The sequence below is a fragment of the Saccoglossus kowalevskii genome, chromosome 11 (assembly GCF_978046115.1).
Source record: "Saccoglossus kowalevskii chromosome 11, keSacKowa6.1, whole genome shotgun sequence".
In the NCBI taxonomy this organism is placed as follows: domain Eukaryota; kingdom Metazoa; phylum Hemichordata; class Enteropneusta; family Harrimaniidae; genus Saccoglossus; species Saccoglossus kowalevskii.
In genome coordinates this window covers 8,077,537-8,103,357 of record NC_140651.1, presented here as the reverse complement: position 1 = coordinate 8,103,357, position 25,821 = coordinate 8,077,537, and the positions used below count along the sequence as shown (strand labels likewise).

Here is a 25,821-nt window from a genome sequence, read left to right as displayed (position 1 = left end):
AAATCTTCGTATTCCGAAAACATTTAAAAACTTGACTTATAATTTAGCGAGTTTCTAGGGCGATAACAATTCTCCCATTATATACAATAGAATATTATTTCCCATAATACATTGCTGCATATATGTGTAGTAATATAGGGATTAACATAGGGCTCTATGAAAAAGATGCAAGTTTCCCATAAACGCTACAGTCCAATTTCTTGTCCCACAATCCTTTGCAGAACCCAATATGGAGTTATGGAATATAACACATTTCTGCCCTATACTCAGTAAAATTTTGATTTCAACTGCCAGTTCAGTGGCCGCGGCGGCCCCGGGGCAGAGGGAACGGTCGCTCTCTCGACGAAAAAGTTGGGGGCGTCGGCCCCACAAAATTCAAACTGAAAACAAGATTTGCCCCTCAAAATGCAGGAAATAGCGTTTCAGAGATTTAGATTTCAAAATTGTTAAGAGCATGCCCCGGACCCCCTAGTAAGGTGGGGTGGTGAGCAGCCCCCCTCCCCCAAATGCAAAACTTCGTGCCTCTGCAGTGCCTTAAAGGGCGGTGGTCGTCGCGCCGCGTCCTGTTCGGAATTGGGACTCATAGCGACGTACACAAAGCGTGTAAACTACTAGTACATTGTTTGTTTGCACAAAATTCGAATACATTCTGCGCGACGACCACCGCCTTCTAATGCTAGTTTGAACAGTTACTGTTTTTTTTATTTCGTTAGGCCCAAATGTCGCCTTGACACATGATGCAGTTACTGTGTGCGAAACAAATTAAAAGCCCAGACATTGTTCCATCTGTCGCTTGTTAACCTTGATGATTAGCTAGATGTCTCATGATTTTTACGTGATTAAGAGATGTAGAATGAATTATTCATATATGGAACAAAGGAGGGAACAGTTTTTGTGCAAGAAATTGTCGTTTGCGTACTTTTATTATGTTCTTTATTTCAGGATTTACGGGTCCAAACCCCGCCGGGAGTAATGAATATGACTACGCTGATGGGAGGAAAGCCACAGTGTTCGACGGTCGATGGAGTGATACCCAACCAAATGAAGAAGACGGCGCATGCGTTGAACTTCATCTTTACGAAAATAATTACCCATGGTATCATTCGCCGTGTATTCAAATGAGTCCTTTCGTGTGTGAAATTGGAGCATGCGCAGAAGGTAAACGATACACGCACCAAAAATGAGATTGCTTATACAGAAAATAATTTCCAAGCAAATGTTGCTTTCAAAAATATATTCAACTTTGAACTGTAATCTATATATTTGAAAACATTTTTTTTGTTTTTTGTTTTTAAATTACAGGAGAATTCCGTTGTACAAATGGTGCTTGTATCAATCCTGATTGGGTATGCGATGGGACGGTCGATTGTGGTGGCGGCGATTTCTCCGATGAGATTGGATGCGCAGGTAAAATAATCGTGATTACTAGCCACACTTGAGATAGCAAATCTTCTTTACGACATTTTAATGTTCCGCGCGAATAGAAGCCTACTCATTAATGAAAATACCCAGAATTCATTTTGCAAAAAATTGCGTTTTTACCATTGGTTCCTAGTGATATTTTGCCATATCTCAAATTGTAGGCTGGTGCATAGGCTAAAACACTTCTAGTTTCTAATTTTCTATTGTTTCCTTAACATTCATTGTTGTTCTATGGATGGTTCTAAAAATAACGATTTTTGAAAAATATATCTCAAAACACGCAACTGTAACACAAACAATAATGTTTTTTATTGTGCCATGAAACAATAGCTCCATCATTATAAATAATATACCAATGAGCACTGTCGTGCGATTTAAGACCAGCTTTCTAATATAAATAGGTTTTTCCCTTTAATAATGACCACGTTGTGTACACCACTAGAGGGCGTAGCATCACCCTACAATCGCAATTATTTATTTGAGCGATTGTGTTCTATTTTGTTCATGAAGATCTACGTTTCGTTGAACACCATCGTATTTACAGCCTAAAATGCTATATCCCGATTGTTTGTTTGTTTGTTTATAGAGGATTGCGGTGGTTTTCAGACTGGTACTTCGGGTACTATACAGACAAGTGGTTACCCTGACAACAATTACGACATCCTCCAGGAATGTGTATGGATCATAGAAGGACCAGCAACGTCAAAGATTAAAATAAAGGTACATGCGAAATATCAGGTTTATCTTCCCGTTGGACCGGTTACACGATTGCAATTCAAATTAAATTAAAAAGAAACAGAAAAGATAATGTGTTTCTTATCTTTGAAAGAGTCTCAAGTCGTGGTTTCCCATGTCTGTGCAGTACAGCAAAAAGGATCCTCGCCACAAGTAGAGTAGAGTAGAGTAAAGTGTTATTGACAAATTCAGAGATTGTGATTCGCTATTGGGAGCTTTTTTGTATCGCCCTCTATGTGCGATTCTTTCGAATTATTTTCATCCACACCAGGGACGTCAAAATCAGAGTTGATTAGAATGGTCTAATGGTGTTTAACTGCCATTTTGAGTTTTGTTAGAGAACTAGTATCAGAGCATCCCCAACTCCTTCTCATGTCACCAACTGGGGATATTGAAATATGAAATTACATTAATTTTTCCTCCTCCTGAAAGCGGAATTTCAAGGAAAGTACACTTTCAAATTCAAAAGAAAAAATCTATTATAGAGACACGCAAAAATGAGCGGTCCGGTGGAAAGGTTATTTCCCGGTCCCCGTGTCCCGATCGCGGACATGAGAAGAATATATTCTCGGCATATCTCCGTATTCTATACCTGCACTGTGTTTTCCCGATATTGTTAACTGCTGTAATGTATGCCCATCTCATTGTATATGTCTTTCTATCTATACTTTCAGTTCCTTGATCTCGTAACTGAGAAAGACCACGATATTGTCGAAGTGATCGACGGACCTGTATACGACGCCTCAAAAGTTCTCGCCACGTATAGCGGCACTGGTACCCCGGATGAGGTGGTGATCACTAGTACTAATTCTATGACTGTTAAGTTTCACTCGGATAGTACCACTACAAAATCAGGATTTACAGCGGACTGGGAAGCCAGTGAGTGCTATATAACGATTTATCGATAAAACAAAGTTTTAATAATACTTAGTTTTACATACTTACTCAAACAGTATTGCAAACTCGATCCTGGCTAACGTTGGTTATTTTTTAGCGTATTTAAGAAATTGTTTTGATTTTGCATTTTGTGAAAAAAAATATTTGGCCATGATTTATCGTAAAAATAAAATCTTGGTTTTGGGACAGACAAAATCATTCGTTCAATGAAATACTAAAAAATTCTCATTTCCTGTATGTCATCACACGAATATTGCTATGCTAGCAGCCGAATCATTATTTGTGTCCACTGAAAATTATGTTTATTACCATTGTATCTTTAATAATTTCATAATTTGCGTAAATGACGTCATTTCTGTTGCTTCCAGTATTTTCTACGTGTGGAGGAGAGTTCATTGCCGAGGTTCATAAAAAAAATCTATCAAGCACGGAATATTTTGAAGAGAAAAACTACCTGAACAGCGAGGACTGCAACTGGCAACTTGATTCGTATAGCGCACAGACGGTCATAACATTACAAGTAGGTTGAATTTTCCGCATTATTTAATATTGTTATGTAAGCACACGTAAATATCACAAAATCATATTTTGTTTTCACTTATTTTAAATTTATAGTTTGTCACCTTTGAGACACAAGAAGATACAGATATGATATCAGTGTTCGATGGTGAAGATGCTGGTGCTGCTCACGTATTAGCGTTATTTTCTGGTTCGGAATTACCAAACGTTGTGATATCCTCCAAACATCAGATGAGAGTGGACTTTAAAAGTGACGACACTGTCACCATGCGTGGATTTCATGCTTGGTATTGGGCAGGTAAGTGCGACTATATGTATGCCATGTTTACCGACAAGACGAGATCTCAATCTCTGTTCGACGACAGAAGAACTAAAGCACTGATTCGTCAGTGTGTGTTATGCTTATGTGATTCTCGATCTCAGTTGTGATATTTTAGTTCTTAATTTTGATATGATGGGAGAAACCTATCCTGATATAGCCGTCGTTGTACGAGAGTGTAGATTGGGTCGTGAATGTCGCCCTCTGCAGAGACAAGTCAATAGCTCAATAAGTGTTTAGTATTCAATGACAATGCATAGTTACGCGTGATCTCAATATTTTTTAAATTTTCTGGAAAAAAACCCAGTATATTGACACTATATTAATGCAAGAGTATTGTTTCACATTATGTGAGTATCGTGTCACGAAAAGAAAGAAATAACACAGAACGATCGGTTACACGTGAAATGGATTAGTTGCAAATTGCAAGTATTTAAATGTGAATCACGCCATAATACACCAACAGTGCAACATAATCCCAATTGTTAAAACATTACAGGCTGTCAAGGAATTGAAATTGTACGGTCACATGGTTACATAAGCACTCCTGGTTACGGAGTAAATGATTATCCCGGTGAAATAATGTGTACCTGGGCCATTGAGGAGCCAAGTGGCAAACCATTAACATTGATATTTGATGATGCATTTGAACTTGAGTTGAATACGGATGCAGATTTTGTAACGGTAAGCTATTTTTTATAGTTTTGTTTAAAGTTAGTCATTGTGTGACTCGGCTCATATTATTTTGGATTTTGAATGACAGTAGTAAAAAATAGATCATGCCCAAACCATACCTATAAATTCGAGACAACAACAAAACAAACAAACGAACACACATACGCACGATTAACAAACAAACAAACGAATGACGGGCTTGACTATGTCAGATTGCGGTAAGAATAAACGAGCACCAGTAGTGCCAGCTTATTTGTGTTGATAAACATTGATTTTCCCACAATCCAATGCGTTCTTCAAGTGGAAATCACGAGTATGAGGTTTGACCTGGGCGCGACTTGCACTGATTACCGACGGTGATTTCTTCGATACCTTCCAATCACATGAAAATTGTCTAATTAAAGCTTGGAAACGTCTCACTTCGTACTCGTTGATCTGCGCAACAGTCAAAGTCGCCATCTTTGTTTATATGAGACCCATATATCTCGTACATGCGCAGTGCGACGACTACCGCGCTTTAAACGATAGGTGATGATAAACACATTGAGTACAAAGATGATGTTGATGACGATCCTGATGAGTTTTGATATGATGATGTGTTTTAATATTTCTCTAACACAGGTGTATGATGGGATTGATGATAGCGGTGACATACTGACAGGTCCATGGAGCGGTAATTCAGGAACAGTTACAGACGGTACTCTTCCACCCCCTAATTCACGTTCAGAAAATGGAATGTTCTATGTTGTTTTCACTAGTAGTCAACAGAGGAATGCAATGGGATTTAGAGCAAGGTTCTCTCCGGGTAAGTAGAATTGATCTGGACATGACGGTGTTGTCTAGTCCAGATAGATATGATTGACAAAGAATATATTATATATACTATTATTTTTATTATTTGGTATGGACAACAGAGATATTACCGATTGTTGTGCAGTATTGTCCTATAAATGTTCAAACATTCGAAGTATAATGACGCTATACTTTACCTATTCTTACCAGGCTATATACCCGGTCATATGCCAAGATAGTTGCGACTGATTAAGCTTTAGAGCTTGGTTCACAAAGACCTTCTGATCGGATAATGGGACAAGAGTTTTATTGGTACAAAGAAAGAACCAAACGATAGCTTTCTTTTTCAACGCCAGATTCCAATCATGTGGCATTAGTTGAAAACTCGATTTGACATGTGTCAATTCTAAATCTTGTGTATAACACATGTCATTCTTGAAACAAAACAAATATGATCTGGACACATTTAAACAATGACAATGACTTCATTTATTCGTGATTTACTGTAGTCATCTTGTTCTGATCATTCTAATGCAATCTTCTCCAGACTGTCCTGCAATAGACATTGGCGACGGAGTTATTGCCAGTACAAATGAGAGAGGTTATGGTACAGTTGTTCAGTACAGTTGTCTCCCAGGGTTCACAAAGCCAAGTCGCACCGTCGACAGCCTGACCTGTGAATACGGCGGAGAATGGAATGAGGGAGACAATTCAAAATACCCGTCTTGTTCACGTGAGTATACAATTGAAAGTACTTTTATCTGAAGTATAAAAAAAATATGTCGTGTCTGTTCAGACGCTTAAATCTAAAGCAATCTTCAATACACTATATGGTGACTATATCTTGGCTGAAATAACATAATGGCATGTATTCCATCCCAACTCTGTACATATCATCGTGTTAATACGCAGGGATCTCCTCATTTTAATTGCAGGTGTGCGATGCGGCATCCCACCAGATGCTACAAACGCTTTCTTCTATAATGTATCCAGCATTGCCTACCAGGGCGTGGTCAGTTATCGATGCGTTGAGGGCTACACGTTCTCGAGCAGTGCAATGTCCATGGTATGCCAAGCTAATGGAACGTGGGGACCCGAAATTCCTTCATGTGAACGTGAGTACCCTGTCAAATTGTCGTTTCTGCGTTAGTACACATTATATTATGATAGTATAGACGACGTACGGGACACAACATGGGACAAGAAAATAGTAATTTTAAACATGAAATTATAAAGATATTATATTGTGGCGTGGAATTTGACACAACATTGACGATTTTTTCAATGCAAACTTATATTTGTGCAGCTGTCGTGTGCCCTGGGCCAAGTATGCCAGATCCGATGACATATGTAGTTGTTGGCGGTGGGGACGATCTAATCTACGGTGTAACTATTTCCTTTGAATGCCCCGACGGATACAATGTTATTGGTTTCACATCTTCGATTTGTGGGTCAGACGGAGAATGGACGGCAGATCCAGGGGATTGTCAACGTAAGTGATGAAATATTAAACATATCTGAACTTTTCAAAACTTTTTAATTTGATTATTTTTCTGCATTATTTAATTATAATTGTTTTATTTTCAGGTATAAATTGTTCAGAATTGGTCATAACAGATCTCAACATGGATGCCACTCCTGATATTGGTCCTTACTACGCTGGTGATAATATAACATTCATCTGCCAGTCTGGTTATCAAATAGACGGACCTACCTATATTACATGTAACGATGATACACAATGGAGCGATTCTCCGCCAACATGCACAGGTATACCATTGCCCTTATTTGCATATTTCATTATTTCATCTGAATACATTATCAGGCGATAAAGTATTATTATGTTCCATTGGCCCTGAATGTGTATAATCTTATCTTACATTTGGTAACGGAAGTTCATGCAACATTGTTGATATTGGAGTTTGGAAGACAAAATACAATCATAATGATATACAAAAACCAGTCGGACTGTGGGCACAAATAAGGCGCCATCACTCGAGTAAAATATGATGTTTTTTCTTTGATATCAGGTTTTCTTGAAGAGTTCTTCATTTGTGCGAAATTGAAAGGACGATAGTCGCTTATTTATTTAGCCCGAGACTTTATGTATTCATATAACTTTACCTTCTGAGAACTTCACTTTGAGAATATCACTTGAATTTGTTGTACTTATAACAGTGTTTCAACGTGTGCCGTAATTTTATAATATATTTTTCTAGACATCAACGAATGCGAGACAGATACGGATAGTTGTGGATTGAATCAAATTTGCCAGAATACAAATGGCGGATATGAATGTCTCTGTGTTAACGGCTTTGAAGTTGACGAGTCAGGAGACTCGTGTAGTGGTGAGTAAAAATTGCTCCTGTCCGATGCCATAATGAAACACTTCCATGGTCTTCCACACTGTCAAGACTTCCATGGTCTGCTCGAGCCTATATGAGAATGATCCGTGATTGGTAAGTTGTATCGATATATATATATAATAATAAAAACAAATTATTTTTTTCTAGATATTAACGAATGTGCTGATGACGATTTAAATGCGTGTAATATCTATAGTGAATGTAATAACATCGATGGAGGCTACACGTGTGACTGTTTTAATGGATACATACTCTTTACAACTGATGGCACTAGTGGGTTCTACATCCCTCCTGGTGAGAGCGGGCTGTCCATCGGTGATATGTACGTCTTCAACAAGAGCTGTGTCCGTAAGTATGGCGACAATTGTGTTTTTTTTTCAATAATAATAATCCAACCATTTTCACCACCATCGATAAGTACTCCAATTTGTCTTTTTGTTATATATAACCTGTTGCTCTATCATACCAAATACTCCATCAGATATTTCTGAATTACTTTCGATTCGATTTGCCATCATGATGTATAGTTTTAACTGTTAACTCTTTCTGTTTTGACAGCGTTGACATGCATACTACCAAATATCAATGATGCCGTCGTCATCCCACGTACTCGTACGGTATACTCTATTGCGGGTTTACTTCTTATCGAGTTGAATGTCACACTGACTGTCATATGCAACCCTGGCTATCAACTCAATGGGCAGAATATTCTTACGTGTCAATCAGATGGCGAGTATGATTATAATTTGCCAACCTGCGAAGGTAAGGTTCTAAACAGACGTTTCTCAGGAGTCATTCTTATCTTAATCGTACCCATAAAGTGAATACTAGCGATATGCACCCCTACCAGCTGATAAAACAGTCAGGATTTACTTTTTTCAGCTGTGTCATGTGGTAAACCAGAGGACATCGCCAATGGCATGGTACAGGTCAGCGACCCAGCTTATGGGTATTTTAGCAGATCATCGTATTCATGCGACAGTGGATATAACATATATGGACCTACAGTAAGAATGTGTATAAAAGATGGTTCGGAATATAAATGGAGCTCATACCCACCAACATGTATTGGTGAGTCATAACATGATCATTTACTTTTCATTTAAATGACAGTTCAACTATACGTTCTTCTCCCTTTTCAGAGTGATGTGCCATATAAATACTCACTGGGAATATACTATATTATTTTACTCACAATTATTCTTTAGCTGTTGACTGTGGTAATGTGACGTTGGTTACTGATGGTTCATGGTCGTACAGCAATGGTTCACAGTATGGAAGCATTGCAACACTTACATGTGATGATGGTTATGGACCTTTGGGTGATGACGAAAGAACCTGTATGGAAGATGGTAGTTGGAGTGGCATACCAGCGCAATGCACAATTATTGGTAAACACACATATATTCTCATCTTCACAGTACATTACAAATTCATTAAAAGAGAATAATGTTCGTTTAAGTGAACATGAGAAATAAATTTAATACTGCATTAACTTTTTCAGGTGTATGTGATGATCCTGGTATGGTACAAAATGGGCAACGCCTTGGAGATGATTTCTCAGTAGGATCCACTGTTTCATACACTTGCGACTTTGGATTCACTCCGACTCATTACCTTTCATTAATTTGCGAAGGACGAGAAGTTACAGTTATCCCAACAATTCCAACAACAACGAAAGAAGCGGAATCAACAACAACAACAACAACAGCAACAACAACAGAAGAAGAAGCATCATCAACAACAACAACAACAACTGCACCAGTGGCAACAACAACAACAACAACAACACCGCCAACAACAGAAGAAGAAGCATCATCAACAACAACAACAACAACAGCAGCAACAACAATAATAACAGAAGAAGAAGCATCATCAACAAGAACATCTACATCAGCTAGAGCTACAACGAAAACAAGTACAGGTAAAACCTAAACCACCTTTTATTTTTTTTGATTATGTTAAAGCATTATCATCTGAATCTTTCCCACAAAACTGTATATACTAATGCTTGTGCTTCACATTCACTAGTATGTCATGTTTCATTGTGGTCAATCGTGATCCAGCCAGTGACCACGATTCAATCATCATTGATCACATCGCAAATAACAAATTGTCAGTTCAGAAGTTCCGAAGGACTAAATGTTGCAATTTGTAAATGATCGTGTATGTATGTTTTTCTTGGCATAGAATTGCTTCTGTAAGTAATAAATTAAGCTTTGAGTAACATTTCACTTATGTAGGATAAATCTAACCTGTCGTATAGTGGTCCAAACCCAGCTAATATATAACATATATTGCACGTAGTGGGCTGTATTTCAAACACAGCTACTATTTAGCATAATTACTTTGATTATACAATATCTCTGAACACAGCGCGTTTGTACATACATATGTAACTTTGCTTGGCATACAGTTTTGAAAACATAAGTAACAAACTACTATTGGTATGAGGGAATCCTTTGCAGATTATCATATATACCTTGGTCACTTGAATTTGATTTGCCGCGCTAAGAAGCTGGATCCATCAAATAGCGTTTCTGTAACAACCACCCTGACAAAAACACAGGACTTTGTATTCGATTTCCCATGGAAACAAAGTGGGGATTTTCCCAAGATATAATGGTGAGGCAATGGATGAATGAATTGACATTCGCTAGCGACGATGACAACGACATAGATATATCTAATTACAGAATTACTTTTTTTCCTGTTACAATGTTGAATTATTCAAAAAATATCATCGTATCACAACCTCAAGCAACTTGTTGTAATCGTACATATCCAGTGAGATTAATGCATACGTGAATAAAGCTAATCAATTTCATAGATAACCAATGAGTTGTGTTGGTCATTGTAACCTTATTTATCCATTCTATTATTAATTTTGATGAACCGACTGTGAATTATCTTCTTGCAATACAATTCGTTGGAAAATTGTTGCAAAGACTGTACAGTAGTTCTGGGGATCTTTTTAATGTTGTGAATGCAGACGTGTTTTGAATTATTGGTGTTTTAATACTCACATGGAAGAACTCCAGGTAAGATCATGATCTAACAATGCAACTTTCATTAATAAATTCCTTTAAAACGAATAGCATAATGTTACATACTGAGTGGGTGAAATTTAACCTGCACCGCACTGCACTAATACATAATTATGTTGGATACCCTTAATAATTAGTATAATAATTCTAATTATTTTCATCCACAGATCAACCAAGCTGTGTATTAGATGGAACACATGTCACTGCTATTGCAGAGTCGTCAGATTTACAGGGATTTAATGAGTGTTCATTTGCTGATTATTATACAGATCAAGATTATATAGCAGGCATGGCAGTCCTGAATAGCGCAGCTGTGAGTGAACATTAGTCTTAAGTTGGTGGTCCAAGGCTTGCAGAGAAATCATTTGCAACTAGATATGCTAACTAAAACTAGTTAGAAATTCTTCCGTGACTGAATAATATTATACACTACTTTTTCTATTGGGAACATTGTTTATAACGTTTTGAAAAGTCTACTTTTATTAAGGTAATAATCTTATTATTTTCAGTATTGTGGTCAATGCATTAGGGTGACTGGTCCTAACGGTGCATCTGTCACCGTTAGAGTGGCGGATAACTGTCACATGAGTAATTGCCGCACAAGCAATGACGACATTGTACTGAGACCAGAAGCATTTGGTTTATTAGTAGATGATGGCAGTGATTCTGCCAATGTGACTTATTTAACTGTGGCATGTCCTGATGAAACGAATATAAAACTGAAGGTAAGTTCTAATATCACTATACAAATCTATTATTCGAGTAATTAGATGGAATTGATTTCATTGATCAATTTTTATGTTCGTTTTTCAAAATGTTTTGATTAGTTCATTTTATGACACCTTCCTGAGCAATGCCACAGAGATTAGCTGTTTGTTCCTGGGGGGAGGGGAATCAATTACCTTTACAGACTGTATAATCAAGTGTGATTTGCCCAGCCTTCAAAACAAGCAGGTTGGTTTACACTTGAATGTGTAATTAGCGAAACTTTCCAGGAGAGACAGCAGTGTACGTGGAAATGTTGCTTTGCCAGAAATATTAATAACAAATATACCCATTATTAGATATATATGGAAAATAGAATACATTACTATAAATGGCATTTCTAATTGGCATATAATTGGTAATGATGTTAATATTTACATTTTCTATCCAGCTTGTGTCTAGTGGTGGCTCGTTTAGAATATTGATTCTTGATCATCGGTATCCTGTGACATCAGTTGAAGCAGAAGTCAGCGGTACATGGGTAACATTTGTGAGATCGAGCAACAATTTGTTTGACCCACCTTCTGGATCAAGTAATCTGGTGCCACCTTTAAATGTTAAAATACATTCAGATAAAGGTCAAACGACATATACTTTAGACGAATATAAGTATGGTGATATTATAGACACTGGGGGTCAGTTTCCACCCTGTGATGATGAAGAAGAAGAGATGGCGACCACAATCACGCCTTTTCAGAAGCAAACATCCACGCCCATCATTACAACCTCCTCAACACAGACATTAGCAATCACCAGTACAACATTTGGTCATTCATCTACAGAAGGTAGGTTTTTATGTGCTATGTTTTATCTTCTTAGCTGCGATCTATATTTTATCAAAATTCTTATAACATATTTCCATGGCAATGATGATATCACTCAACTATGTTCTTGCACATTCGGTTAGTGTATTATATGTTTCCAGCTGCATATGCTTATGTTGAACCCACTTTTTTATGCATATGTCAATGAAATGCAGTTGTAAATGGTTTTGTTCTTTTAACTATCTACTCAGTATTAATTTACTCTAAGTGGTAACGTCTGTTTTGTTAATAACAATATTCAATTTAACGAAAACACACGTATTATTTATTGCTTTAATCTTTCTCACCCACTGCTAAATGTTAACATAGTTAATACGTTTTAGACTACTAAATAATAATAATTACTAAATAATACTTAATCGGTCAGGTTGCACCATCATGGAGTTACACATATTAACACCATTATTACGCATCCTTAAAAACCCAATAATTCAGTTGCACTACCTCTGATATAATTATCTATCTAATATAGTGTCACGAATATAATTGATATTATTATTAACAGTACATGTATAGGAGTAAAACAAATAACTGTCAATAGTTTTAGTATTCACAATAATGCTTTATTCCCATACGTAACAAATCAAACATTGTGAATACAATTCACCGTTATAGAGCCTGAACAAACGACTCTGGCTGAATCAGTAACAACAACTACAACCGCTGCTGTGCAATCATCCAGTACTCGAGTACCAAGTACCATAATGGAAACTACAACATTTGGGCGTACATATGAACCAACGTCTAAATACACAACATTTCATGAAACAGAGATCACTGATATAGAAACCGTCACAAAGGAAATTCAAGTGACTGAAACCATTGAAATTACAACTTCAAAGCCAGCAAAATCAACATTGTTGACGAGTCGAACAATCGGCGTAACGGAACCTATAGTAACTGAACGAACGGACAGAACTACTTTGCAACCTGAAATAACTACACGAACAGAACCAACTAGTACTACCACGTTCCACCCAGAAGGTACAGTTACTTTGTATTATGTTCACTAACTCAATAATCATTATTCTTTATATGAATCAAATGAAACTTTACTCAACCAGTATACTAATAAAATATGGAACTCTAATATCAATAGTACTTGGTGATAATGAATTGCAGTTCATTTTTATTTCTTATGACTAAATTCATATGAAAGTTTGTAATCTCTATAAACTGAATTATTTAACCAATCTAAGAATCATGTGATATACGTTTAATTCATCTACTCATCTAAAGCAGAAACAAGTGTTGTGACTGATTCAATAGAGATTACAACGAAATCCCTTGATGCACAAACTACAGTTACGATGCCAAGAACATATTCTACCATCACCACTGTGGCAGAAGAAACTTATTATGAAACTGTTACCACTGAAGTAGATGAGATTATTACTGCTGATGATGCGTCTGCGTCAACATATGTTACAACTCCAGTTGCAGTGCAAACTGTTGCAACAACATTGACACCTGTAGTAACAGAGCCAAGGTTATCAACACGTGCAATAACTGAAGTAAGCTCTTCAAAACCTTCAGTGACGAAGACCAAGACTTATGTACCAACTGATACCACACAGGCAATTGACACAACACAAACAAGTTCAGTGCCATTTACTATTGTACCACATACATCAACCAAAGCCAGTACTGCTGGGAAAATATCTACAACTGTGAAACAGGAAACTGAAACTGAGTTTGAAACTCTTACAGTTGAGGAGGAATTTACTGTTGCTGTTACGGATGTGACTGAGTCAAGAGAAGTTACAAGTCCTGTAGTAACAGTGTCAAGAACTTCAACTCGTGCAGTAACTCCTATAGTAACAGAGTCAAGAACTTCAACCCGTGCAGTAACTGAAGCAAGTACGTCAACACCAGCAGCAACCAATGAGAGGACTACAGCACATGTACCAATTGAAACCACACAGACGATTGACACAACACAGACACATTTAGTGCCAGTGACTACTGTACCACATTCATCACCCAAAGCCAGTCTTACAACTATAAAACAGGAAACTGGAACTCAATTTGAAACTCTTACAGTTGATGAGGAATTTACTGTTGCTGTTACAGATGTGACTGAGTTAAGAGAAGTTACAACTCCTGTAGTAACAAAGTCAAGAACCTCATCTCGTGCAGTAACTCCTATAGTAACAGAGTCAAGAACCTTAACCCTTGCAGTAACTGAATCAAGTACGTCAACACCTACAGCAACCAATGAGAGGACCACAGCACATGTACCAATTGAAACCACACAGACGATTGACACAACACAGACACATTCAGTGCCAGTGACTACTGTACCACATTCATCACCCAAAGCCAGTACAACAGGAAAAGTATTGACAACTATAAAACAGGAAACTGGAACTCAATTTGAAACTCTTACAGTTGATGAGGAATTTACTGTTGCTGTTACAGATGTGACTGAGTCAAGAGAAATTACAACTCCTGTAGTAACAGAGCCAACAACCTCAACTCGTGCAGTAACTCCTATAGTAACAGAGTCAAGAACCTCAACCCGTGCAGTAACTGAAGCAAGTACGTCAACACAAGCAGCAACCAATGACAGGACCACAGCACGTGTACCAATTGAAACCACACAGCCAATTGACACAACACAGACATATTCAGTTCCAATGACTACTGTACCACATTCATCACCCAAAGCCAGTACAACAGAAAAAGTGTCAACAACTGCAAAACGGGAAACTGAAACTCAGTTTGCAACTCTTACAGTTGATGAGGAATTTACTGTAACTGCTACTGAGTCAAGAGATGTAACAACTCCTGTAGTAACAGATCCAAGGACTTCAACACGTGCAATGACCGGAGCTAGTACTTCAACTTCTCCAGCAGTGAAAACTGATACCTCAACATTGGCACCTGAGGTAACACAAGCAAAGACTACACTGCCAACAAGAACAGAAGTCAGAGCATCGCAATCAAGAGTAACAAAGTCAAGAACGTCAGTGACTGAACAATCGGAAACTGAAGAATACACTGTCACCATGGACGATGAGGGGACAGAGTTGATAGAGACTACAACTGAACGTGAATCATCAACCCAGCTAGTTACTGAAACGACAGGTATGGCTATAGAACTGTGTAATCTGTACATTAACTACACTAACTTCAAATACAGTATATACAATTATATAGTGAGTTTGTAAACATGTAAATCAAGCAGTCCTATAAATATGCTGACTAAAGTATACACAACGATTAGAGAGGTAAACAAACTTTTACTAAATTAAATTACTTGATTATAAAATTTGGATTTGATCTATACGATGTGTAACTCCATGGAATCCAAAAAAGACAAGAATAATTGCAACTAACCAGATTACATTCTAGATAGAGAAATTAAACAAAATTACTATATCTTGTGTTTTCAATACAAACTACCTAACTGAATAGAGTAATGTCCAGATGAATTTAATTAAAATGAAATTATACAGTAAAGTACAACAGGTGCATGTGTTTAAACGTACGTGGTGAATGTATGAATACCAAACATACAGTTATTTTTTCGCAATTAGTTTAATGTTAAATATAAATTGGAAACTGTAAACCATCTGGTTACATTTTTTAATTATGTGTTGATGTAAAATACTTGTTAATAACCATTGTTTGTTTTCAACAGTTTCAGATAGATGTGTACTTGCTAATCCTATTAGTGCAATCGGTGAGCCATCCAGTTTACCAGGAATTGGTGAATGTTCATTTGGTGACTATTACACCAGTGACCTTGGTGGTATGGCCACTTTGAATACAGCAACGGTGTGTACACTTGTTATAATATATTAAACTGTCGTAGTTGATTTTAGCAATACAACCCTTAAGTTATTATATTTGTATTTTTTTTGTACAGCGATGTGGTCAGTGTATGGAAGTAACAGGTCCAAGTGGTGTGACGGTGATAGTAAGAGTTGTTGACACATGCCCATTTGATAAATGCATGTCATGGGATGACATTGTTCTCAGTCCAGATTCGTTTACGGATATAGTGCATGATGATGCCACGACCAGTGTCGATGTCACTTATACAATTGTGGCTTGTCCTGGTGATGAGAATATCAAACTGAAGGTTAGTGATTATAATAAATGGTTATAACATAAGAGGAGGTCTGTCCAGAAATTAGTAGTCATACATTGAGGTAGCCAATCGTTTTTGAGAATGGTGGGTCGCCGCCGTCACTTGTAGATTCAAGTATAGGTATATGTCTTATTGAACACCAGATTTTTGTAAAAGCACTGTTTAAAAATTATAATCGTTTTCTATATTATATAACTATAGTCTATCCTCATATTGTAAAATAATTCTGATAATATGTGACTACTACGACTGCAGGGTTTATATGGCAATTGTCGAACACGACTACATCAACGAATTCTAACAAAGTTGAGCCATCTCCCGGCACAGGCTTTCGCTGCCTCGTTGGGAAACTACAAATACGTATTTGTGCTTACGCGATTATTAATAACATGGGTGTTGCATATACCATTTACATTAATTTCAGTGTATATTTAAGTTGGCGGAAATTTGAATGGCAGAACGTCCACTTGGGGAATGTCTGGAAAAAATGAATCAACTTCAATCGTTTTATCTTCACTTGGATATCTTGCAACACGTTTCATGTTGTGCACGTCCATGTGACTGCAGATAGCCGATGTTGAACCGTGTGGCATATCTTTGAAATAGAGAACTATATATTTTTCGCACAAGATGCTTGGGTGTGTCTATGACCAGTTGATTTTGAATTAATTTTTCCTTTCAGATCATGGAAAGTTCTTCTGGCTCACCACCCTTCGGGCTTGTGGTACTTGATCATCGTTATCCGGTGACCTCGGTTACAGTGCAGAGTAGAGGTGGATGGGTGACATTATACAGAATGAGTAACAATGTGTTCAAACTCCCTGCTGATTCAGAGGGAACATGGACGTCTTTCAATGTGAAAGTCTATTCAGACTATGGACACATCACCTACAGAGTTGATCAGATCACATATAATGTGGCAATAGACACTGGCAAACAATTTCGTCTATGCAAAAATGGTCAAAATGTGATAGAAACAACCATGCCACAACATACCACAGTTACAGGTAAGTGTTGATCAATGTTTACATTCTCCCCAAATTGTTACACAGCGTTTAACAAAATTCTCCACCCACTATATGAATTTCGCACAGTTATTAGTCTTTCTCTACATAGGAACCACCCAGAGTTATGCATTTCTCCCATCGTTTGATGCAGCTCTGGGCACTGTTTTTGTAGAACTACCCAGGTTGGTCCTCCAACCACGTTGTAACTTTAGAAATCAAGGCTGCATCATCTGGGAAACGCTTTCCTTTAAAAAACAACTTCATGGCTGGGAAGAGATGAAAGTCAGAGGGTGCAAGGTCAGGAGAGTAAGGGGGATGCAGGAGGATTTTATAGCCACACGCCCGTGCTTCTGATCTGGCAACATGCGCGTTGTGGAACGGAGCATTGTCCTGCAGGAGGAGGATACCTTTGCTGATCTTGCAAAAGTGAAGCGTAATAGGCTTCTGTAATTGTGGTACCCATTGCCAGGAAATCTGTCATCACTACTCCGTCCTGGTCTCAGAAGCCTGTGAGCATGACCTTGCCAGCAGAGGGCTGCACCTTTGCCTTCTTTGGAGGTGGTGAGTCCAAGTGCTTAATCTTGACCCCTTAGGCTATTTGGTAATGCGTTGATTTTCCAAAATGGCTGCCTCAACTTGACGGACAGATGCCTCATCAATGGCAGAAGAGAGACGACCAGGTCTGGGAGCTGTTTCCTCAGACTTCCGGCCATGTTTGAATTCACGATGCCAGCGTTTTTTCAAGGTCATATGATGGGGCATCATCACCATAAGTTGCTTTCATTTCATCAAAAGTCTCCTTTGGTGTGTGTCCTTTCAAATACAAAAAACGGATCACTGTACGACACTCAACTGGCTCCATTTCACACCTGACTCAGATCAAACACCTGTAAATCAGAAACCACAATTAGTTCAGAGATTTAAATCATTACACATGCAAAATTTCATCTAGATCAGACAACTGGAAGTGGGTCAGGGGCATTACTTATCGAAAGCCCCTCGTATTAATTTTCATATACGTTAGTCTTGTTTGTTTTGTAATTTGTATTGATTGGTATATTTGTTTTGGTTGCATTACAAAACACCAGTTATGTTAACAAATGATGAACACACTAGACTTATCATGATCTGAACTATTATTGTCGCACACATCCAAGTAATCATTCGATCATTCGAGTACACATGCGTATTAGAGAATTGCATTATTTCATACTAGTTGTTTTAGTGCATACAGTAACACTTGCGTATTAGTGGTTTCGATTTTTCATCCAATGCATACTGTTGTATGTCCTACAAACGCGACATTTTTAGTTTAAAATCAACCATAATCCGATTCAGCCTACAGTATTAAACAACAATATTTGAAAACATATTGCATTTTTTTAAATGAATTTGTAGGAAAAGTATGACTATAGAGTCAAACAAACTATTATTAATAGTACAGGTTACAGTTTTGTTATTATATGAAGTATAAGCAATTATGACAAAACTGTGTCTTACTTAGCAACCATTATCACCTAAAACAGTTGTATTTTAACTTAAAATGGAGCTGTACAAACGGTTTATAAGATAATGGTTTGCAACTTTCTTAATCATATACGGTGATATGCAATGAAGATTTAACAAGGTCTGAACGCTTTGTGAGCGTTTGAAAGCGATACCATTGCAGAAATGAGAAAAATTGTTTTCGCCAGATTCAAAACGTAATATACACGTATTATACAATTTGCAAAAAAGTAAGGACACCACCAAAACGGCCTGAGATGAACGCTAATCAGTACTTTCACAGTTTCAGTTATGTTGCATTAAGATTTCTAGAAATTTATAATCATCTCGCAATTCGCGTGACTTGTTTGTCTCGCGTGAAACCTTCATCACTTATGAAGATTTCTTACCCTAATCTTATAAATCTTGATATTATTAATGTAAATAATAACGGCAAGAATAAATTAAACTACACATGCAACAAAACAAAATAGATACAATATTTTGTAAAGGTATGTTTGTTTTTAAATCTCGAACAGCTTACAGCCACTCAATGGATTTTCGAGTTACAACGCCATCAGTCGGTTTTTGTGCGAGAATAGGGGGTGATTTACAGCTCACTAAATGTGTTCGCTGGTTTCCCTGTTTCCTGTTCGATTGCTATCATACAGCACAGCACAGTACAGTACAGCTGTGATTAATACGTCATAGGGATGAGGAGAGTGAACATGGACAACATACATATACAATTAAGGTTACATAATAATTAATGTTATAGGTAAACAACATGTTACCAGTAACTGATCAGTGATGCACTATATGACGATAACATTACATATCTATTATATGTGCATTATTTTATGTCACGTCTTTATCTACGTCAACACAACCAAAATAAAACATAGGAATATAATGGAAATCTAAATAAGCATTGCTCATGCTAAGCTTCTTTAACCTCTTAACAGATCTAAAGACAAAAAGTACTTCAGAAGAAGTGACTGGTACTGTCACTAAAGATGTTGATGTCACGGCGGGAGAAGAAACTAAAGTAGTGACAAATACACCCAGTGTATCAACAAAAGAATACGAGACTGTATACGAAACTGAAATAGTGGAAGAAGAAGTGACAGAGTTAAGAAAAACCACAGCCATGGACGAGTTGATAGAGACCACAGTCATAGACGACTTAATAGAGACCACAGTCATGGACGACTTAATAGAGACCACAGTCATAGACGACTTAATAGAGACCACAGTCATGGACGAGTTGATAGAGACCACAGCTACAGACAAGTTAACACAGACTGCAACTAAGGATGCTGGTGCACCTGCTGTACCCTCTATAGTTACTACCTTGAACTCAATTACAACTGATGTCATGGAAGAGGCTACAACATCAGTACCTTCTGAATTAACCACGACAGAAGGTAAACCATCTATGTACAACTTTATAGTTGAGACGAATATAACATAATTATTCTTTCAAGCGCTTTTTCTTTATGTGAGCAACGTGTAAAAATATTGGCATTTATCAGTTTCAGATGGATGCGTGATAACTGACCCCATTAGTGCAATTGTTGAATCATCCAGTTTACCAGGAATTGATGAATGTTCTTATGGTGACTATTATATCAGTGGTCTTGGCGGAATGGCCACTTTAAATACAGCAACGGTGAGTACACTTGTTATAAAATATTTAACTGTCGTAGTTAACGTAGTTGGAAAAAAAAACTTATAGATTAAATTATCCATGTATATATTTTGTACAGCGGTGTGGTCAGTGCATGGAAGTAACAGGTCCAAATGGAGTGACGGTGACAGTAAGAGTTGTTGACACATGTCCATTTGATAAATGCATGTCATGGGATGACATTGTTCTCAGTCCAGATTCCTTTACGGATATAGTGTATGACGATGCCACGACCAGTGCGGATGTCTCATATGCACTTGTGGCTTGTCCTGGTAATCAGAATATCAAACTGAAGGTTAGTGATTTTAACAAACGTTACTACATGACGTCAGTGTCGGGCAGTATTAACTAGTAAGCTGAGCATTCAATTAACACAGCATTCTATCAGATTTGGGCGATTTATTCTCCTCTTGTTGTCTGCGTCCCTTGACTGGTTATAAAAACAAATTTAAATGAAGTCGAAAAGATGCATGAAATGGCACGTGGTACTTCAATGTATTGTTTTCATTTAACTTATGTTTTCATTCCTCTTTTATCAGTTCAAGGAAAGTGCATATAGTTCAGCTTTTGGGCTCGTGGTACTAGATCATCGATATCCGGTGACCTCGGTCACAGTGCAGAGTAGAGGTGGATGGGTGACATTGTACAGAATGAGTAACAATGTGTTCGTACTTCCTGCTGATTCAGAGGAAACATGGACGTCTTTCAATGTGAAAGTTTATTCAGACTATGGACACATCACCTACAGAGTTGATCAGATCACATATAATGTGATAATAGACACTGGCAAGCAATTTCGTCTATGCAAAAATGGTCAAAATGTGATAGAAACAACCATGCCACAACACGTCACGGTTACAGGTAGGTCTAGTATTCAACCTGTGTTATCTTCTTCAATAGTGACATAAAGATATCTACATCCTTATATTATTACTGACGTTTTAACTATCCAGTCGCTTTCAATTCCTGTATGTATGAACCTTCCTGAAATTTTGTATTTAGTCTTCAGTTCATTGTTTGATGTTATAGTTATCATTTGAATAATTGATCAATTAGAAGCACGAGATTTGCGGCGATATTGATTCAGTATAGCATCCTGTTATTGCATAACATTTTTTTTTTATAAAATCATATTTTTCATCTCCAGACTATGATTCAACTGAAAGCATAACTGTTGTAGTAACAGATGATGACGTAACTGAGATATTTACTGAAAGTAAGTAACTATTTGTATACAGATCCCATCCTTCATTATCTCATTAATGTGCATTCTAGAATTAACAAATAGAAAATAAATAGTAAGGTAATTTGTATTCTGTGTATGAATTTCCTACTTAATAGATGAGCGAGACACCACAACTAAAGAACTGACTACTACAAAAGAAGTGACCACAATCACTGCGTTGCAAGGTAATTGTTATAACTTCTACACGTGTTGGATTGGAATGATTCTTTGGCATAGTTTCTGTTTTGTCTCCCTCTTGTGTAGCACGTGTTAATCAGCGATATAAGCGTTTAAGTGTTTCCATACCAATATGTAAATTCATACCATGTACATTTATGATTGCTTTCATAGATTTGTATCCTAATTATTGTGCCACTATTACCGTTGACTATAACGCTAACAGTGAAGTTACCGATGCGAACACGTGTGCATCATACTATGGAACTACCATATCAAATGGTTTGGCAACGGCTGCAACTCAGTTTCTGCCATATGAAGGCGCTCCTCCATGCCCTGAACTTAATGGAAAAGTTACAATATATGTTACCTCCACCATTACAGTGACTACTGGAAGTCAGTCGGTGGGTTCATAACACTCTTAAAGATGAGATATGTTATAGTTTCTGTTGTCGTGTATATATAATAATACTTCTCCCTTCAACCACTTTCTAATTATGCTGTCAGAGAGCCTTTACTTGTAGTGATATTTGTATATTTATACATCGGCATGTTATTTAAAATAACTTATAAATAAAACTATAAAATTGTTTGACTCCGTGTTTTGTATTTTTTGGCAAATATCCACAGGTGGGTGTATTGATTGATTGGATGATTGAGCCTAACGACCCAGTGAACCCTGGATACTCCGTAGCAGATTTGACCGGTTGCGGTTTACAAGAATTGTTTTTCATGACAAACTATCCCAGCGCATTTGCCGGTCTCGCGTCTGTCGATGAAAACGGCGATTGTCCAGGTCTTACAGCAGATGCAAATCCAAGAGAAGACCTTGCTGAGCTTTGCTGTTCGACTGGTTATGAACTCGAGCAAAACATGTGCAGTATGTGTTACATAGCCAGTCAATTTGAAAGGCTCGGTCATCTGTCACGCACAATATCATCTTTAAAATAGATTCGTAAATGTGTTCACCGGCGCTGTATCGAACACTCGTGTATCAGTTGTTTATCGATCACAACTTTAGTGCTATGCTTTATTTTATTCACGTATACATGTAACGATAACCTTATAATAACACTCCATCTAAGTCTATCATATCTCACAACACTTGTCTTGAACAGTTTAGGTTATAGTTAACAAAATTAACTGTGGGTATATTCTATAAGTATTATTTGCAGTTTAAGTGTTGATGACGATACAACAAATAACTATACGTAATACGGTAATATATGTCTTACAATAATGTTGTCGTTTTTTGTAGAGGAAGTGACTGGATCGAACCGAAAGAGAAGAGATGTCCAAGTAGAAGTGGACGTAGTTCAAGAATTCCTTTGGAATGGCACTGCACCAGTATGTTTGGGTAAGTAAAACACGTATGAAATATACATTTACTGTTGTTGTTTGTTTGTTTGTTTGTGTTTGTTTGTTTGTTTGTTTCATACTAATGATATTCATTATATATTTCTGTATGTTCAGACACATCGCCACCTGTAATATACTGTCCAGAGAGCTTCCTTACACTGACCGACGAACTAGAAATTGACATAATCTACCCACATGCAACTGCAACTGACAATGTCGGAATTGCAAGTATTACGTATGAACCACCAAACGGTACCACTGTATCCAACGTAAACTATTTGACAGTCACGGTAACAGCGCAGGACATGTCTGGAAATGAAGCTACTTGTGAATTCGTAGCTTGGGTGGAACGTATGTATCGATTATAATGGGTTTTTTTTAGTCCCGAATCTTTTAGTGCCATCTACCGCTTGACAATTACAATGTATATTTGAACGGGAACGAGAAAAATAATTCGTCACAAAATATGTATGGTTATCGCGAAAACCGTGTCTCAAATTATTTAATAGCATTTAATGGTATTAGATTGTGTTTCTAGCTATAAACAGTACATATTTTGTTTAAAACTGTCTGCATATAATGGTTGACTAAACGGTTACAATACTGTCAGTATTGTGAATAAAAACACACAATAATTAAGTTAGAAGATTTTGTTCTTAATATTGGACTGATCAAATAACGCCAGCAACACCATTTCCAGTCACAGGATCGGTCGTCTGTTTCAAATATATCTACGTAAAAATACATGAATATCTTCACGGACAGGGACGTGTATATCTTGGTATGAAATTACACTTAAATTCGTCGTAGTTTACTTTTTGGAGAAATAGCATGAAAGTAAAATAAAAACTGTTTTGCTCGTATTTTGTGTCAAACATCTTGGTTAGTGTAGTTGAAATATACTTTTAGAGTTTTTGCTGATTTAGTAAGACTACCTACTCATTTCCGCGTACTGAGTACTACAGCTGTATATAAGTCTTGAAATGTGATCTACAACTAGAACCTGCACTACACTGCTAATTCGTACACCAAATCCCATAACATGTGATAGAATATATCACTAAAATAACTCTGATTCTCAATAACTAAACACCACAATAATATTGAATATAATATATCGAATGTCAGCACTCCTTGCAAAAGTATAGTGCAAATCTTTGAGAGATACGAAGAATAATATTTAAAAACAAATATATAAAAAATGACTACATTTGTTTCATAAATCTGATATTGTAGGGTCACAAATTTCATAATCTGTTTAATCTATGTATCCATTTCGCAGCTTCTGAAGGCCAAAACAAACACAATGGTCGTAACTTACGTATTTAAAACAACTTGCAGCGTTCAGGGTCATTTGCATAAAAGCCATTCGATAATTCTCCTTATTGCGTTTGAGAAACGGTTATTTTTAAGCCGTCATTATAATAATTACGGGTTCGTATCTGTTCCATAGTTCTTGAAATTCACTGGACATGCGTGAAGAAGTTGTAGCTGGGGTTATTTAAAATGACGTCTCCAACCTGCGCGGATTTAAACGACACATATATTTTGGCCAACATCATAAACTACAAGAGTGTTTTTTAATAATAATATTAATAATTCAAAAACCATTGTGTACAGAGATCAACATCATAAGGTGTTAACATATTTTGTGATTCCCTGCTTTGATGTGAATGGTTAGTCCGCTCGCATGGACCAATCAGACTGTCTGGATTTTTATTACATTGTATTGACATGTAGAGAAGATTATATCTTTTTATAATATAACACGATTTATATCATTTGATAATAATAACTCCAATAATATTTAATATTTCATCAGCGGAGTCGTGTCCAGATTGGTCTCTCGAAACCCCAGAAGGTGGGCAAAAGGCGTGTACTGGTTTAGTACCAGGATTATTTGGTGGTTATTCCTGTTCCCTGGCTTGTCCGAGTGGATACGACTTCATACAAGAGATCGGCACTCCCGGCAATATGTATTCATGCAGACTTGAAGGGAAATGGCACCCGCATAACTATGTTCCTGATTGTGTGGGTTAGTTTATTATAACATTTATATATATTTGAAACATAAATAAACTAACGCATCATTTAATTGTTTGGACGTGTAATTAACATGTTCTCCATTGCATCTATTAGAACTCGAAGTTCCGGATTATTGCCTGACTATTGGGGGCGTGTATACAGCGACAACATCAATTCCATTGTCGTGCACAGCTTACTACGAGAGTATATTAGAATATATAATACAGTCGTTAGATCCGCAGCTATCAGTCCTTTGCAGTGACATTGCTGACACAGTACAGATTGTACTGACTGATACCTCTGCCATGATTGATGGTCAAAATGTGAGTATTCGTAAAATCGTAGAAGATAAAGTCTTTTCAGCCTGAAAAGTGGAATAATTGCACCAATGAT

At 37.1% G+C, this 25,821-nt stretch overlaps 1 protein-coding gene across 1 annotated transcript in view; it reads left to right on the top strand.

Annotated features, from left to right (window-relative positions):
* Positions 1–25,821, top strand: part of LOC100378937 (uncharacterized) — a 54,424-nt gene that overhangs the window by 12,196 nt on the left and 16,407 nt on the right. The window contains exons 5-42 of the mRNA XM_085505598.1: positions 943–1,158; positions 1,303–1,407; positions 2,009–2,142; positions 2,832–3,036; positions 3,423–3,574; positions 3,670–3,871; positions 4,392–4,576; positions 5,189–5,372; positions 5,907–6,092; positions 6,295–6,474; positions 6,666–6,851; positions 6,947–7,129; positions 7,579–7,707; positions 7,873–8,073; positions 8,284–8,487; positions 8,608–8,796; positions 8,934–9,116; positions 9,230–9,649; positions 10,940–11,085; positions 11,282–11,497; positions 11,929–12,322; positions 12,977–13,345; positions 13,604–15,451; positions 16,008–16,144; positions 16,236–16,451; positions 17,143–17,467; positions 19,918–20,379; positions 20,488–20,624; positions 20,722–20,937; positions 21,182–21,503; positions 21,790–21,858; positions 21,984–22,052; positions 22,219–22,448; positions 22,675–22,924; positions 23,303–23,401; positions 23,518–23,754; positions 25,226–25,438; positions 25,543–25,751. Coding sequence (XP_085361724.1) covers positions 943–1,158; positions 1,303–1,407; positions 2,009–2,142; positions 2,832–3,036; positions 3,423–3,574; positions 3,670–3,871; positions 4,392–4,576; positions 5,189–5,372; positions 5,907–6,092; positions 6,295–6,474; positions 6,666–6,851; positions 6,947–7,129; positions 7,579–7,707; positions 7,873–8,073; positions 8,284–8,487; positions 8,608–8,796; positions 8,934–9,116; positions 9,230–9,649; positions 10,940–11,085; positions 11,282–11,497; positions 11,929–12,322; positions 12,977–13,345; positions 13,604–15,451; positions 16,008–16,144; positions 16,236–16,451; positions 17,143–17,467; positions 19,918–20,379; positions 20,488–20,624; positions 20,722–20,937; positions 21,182–21,503; positions 21,790–21,858; positions 21,984–22,052; positions 22,219–22,448; positions 22,675–22,924; positions 23,303–23,401; positions 23,518–23,754; positions 25,226–25,438; positions 25,543–25,751 — 9,608 coding nt within the window. The remainder of the gene's footprint in view (positions 1–942; positions 1,159–1,302; positions 1,408–2,008; positions 2,143–2,831; positions 3,037–3,422; positions 3,575–3,669; positions 3,872–4,391; positions 4,577–5,188; positions 5,373–5,906; positions 6,093–6,294; positions 6,475–6,665; positions 6,852–6,946; positions 7,130–7,578; positions 7,708–7,872; positions 8,074–8,283; positions 8,488–8,607; positions 8,797–8,933; positions 9,117–9,229; positions 9,650–10,939; positions 11,086–11,281; positions 11,498–11,928; positions 12,323–12,976; positions 13,346–13,603; positions 15,452–16,007; positions 16,145–16,235; positions 16,452–17,142; positions 17,468–19,917; positions 20,380–20,487; positions 20,625–20,721; positions 20,938–21,181; positions 21,504–21,789; positions 21,859–21,983; positions 22,053–22,218; positions 22,449–22,674; positions 22,925–23,302; positions 23,402–23,517; positions 23,755–25,225; positions 25,439–25,542; positions 25,752–25,821) is intronic.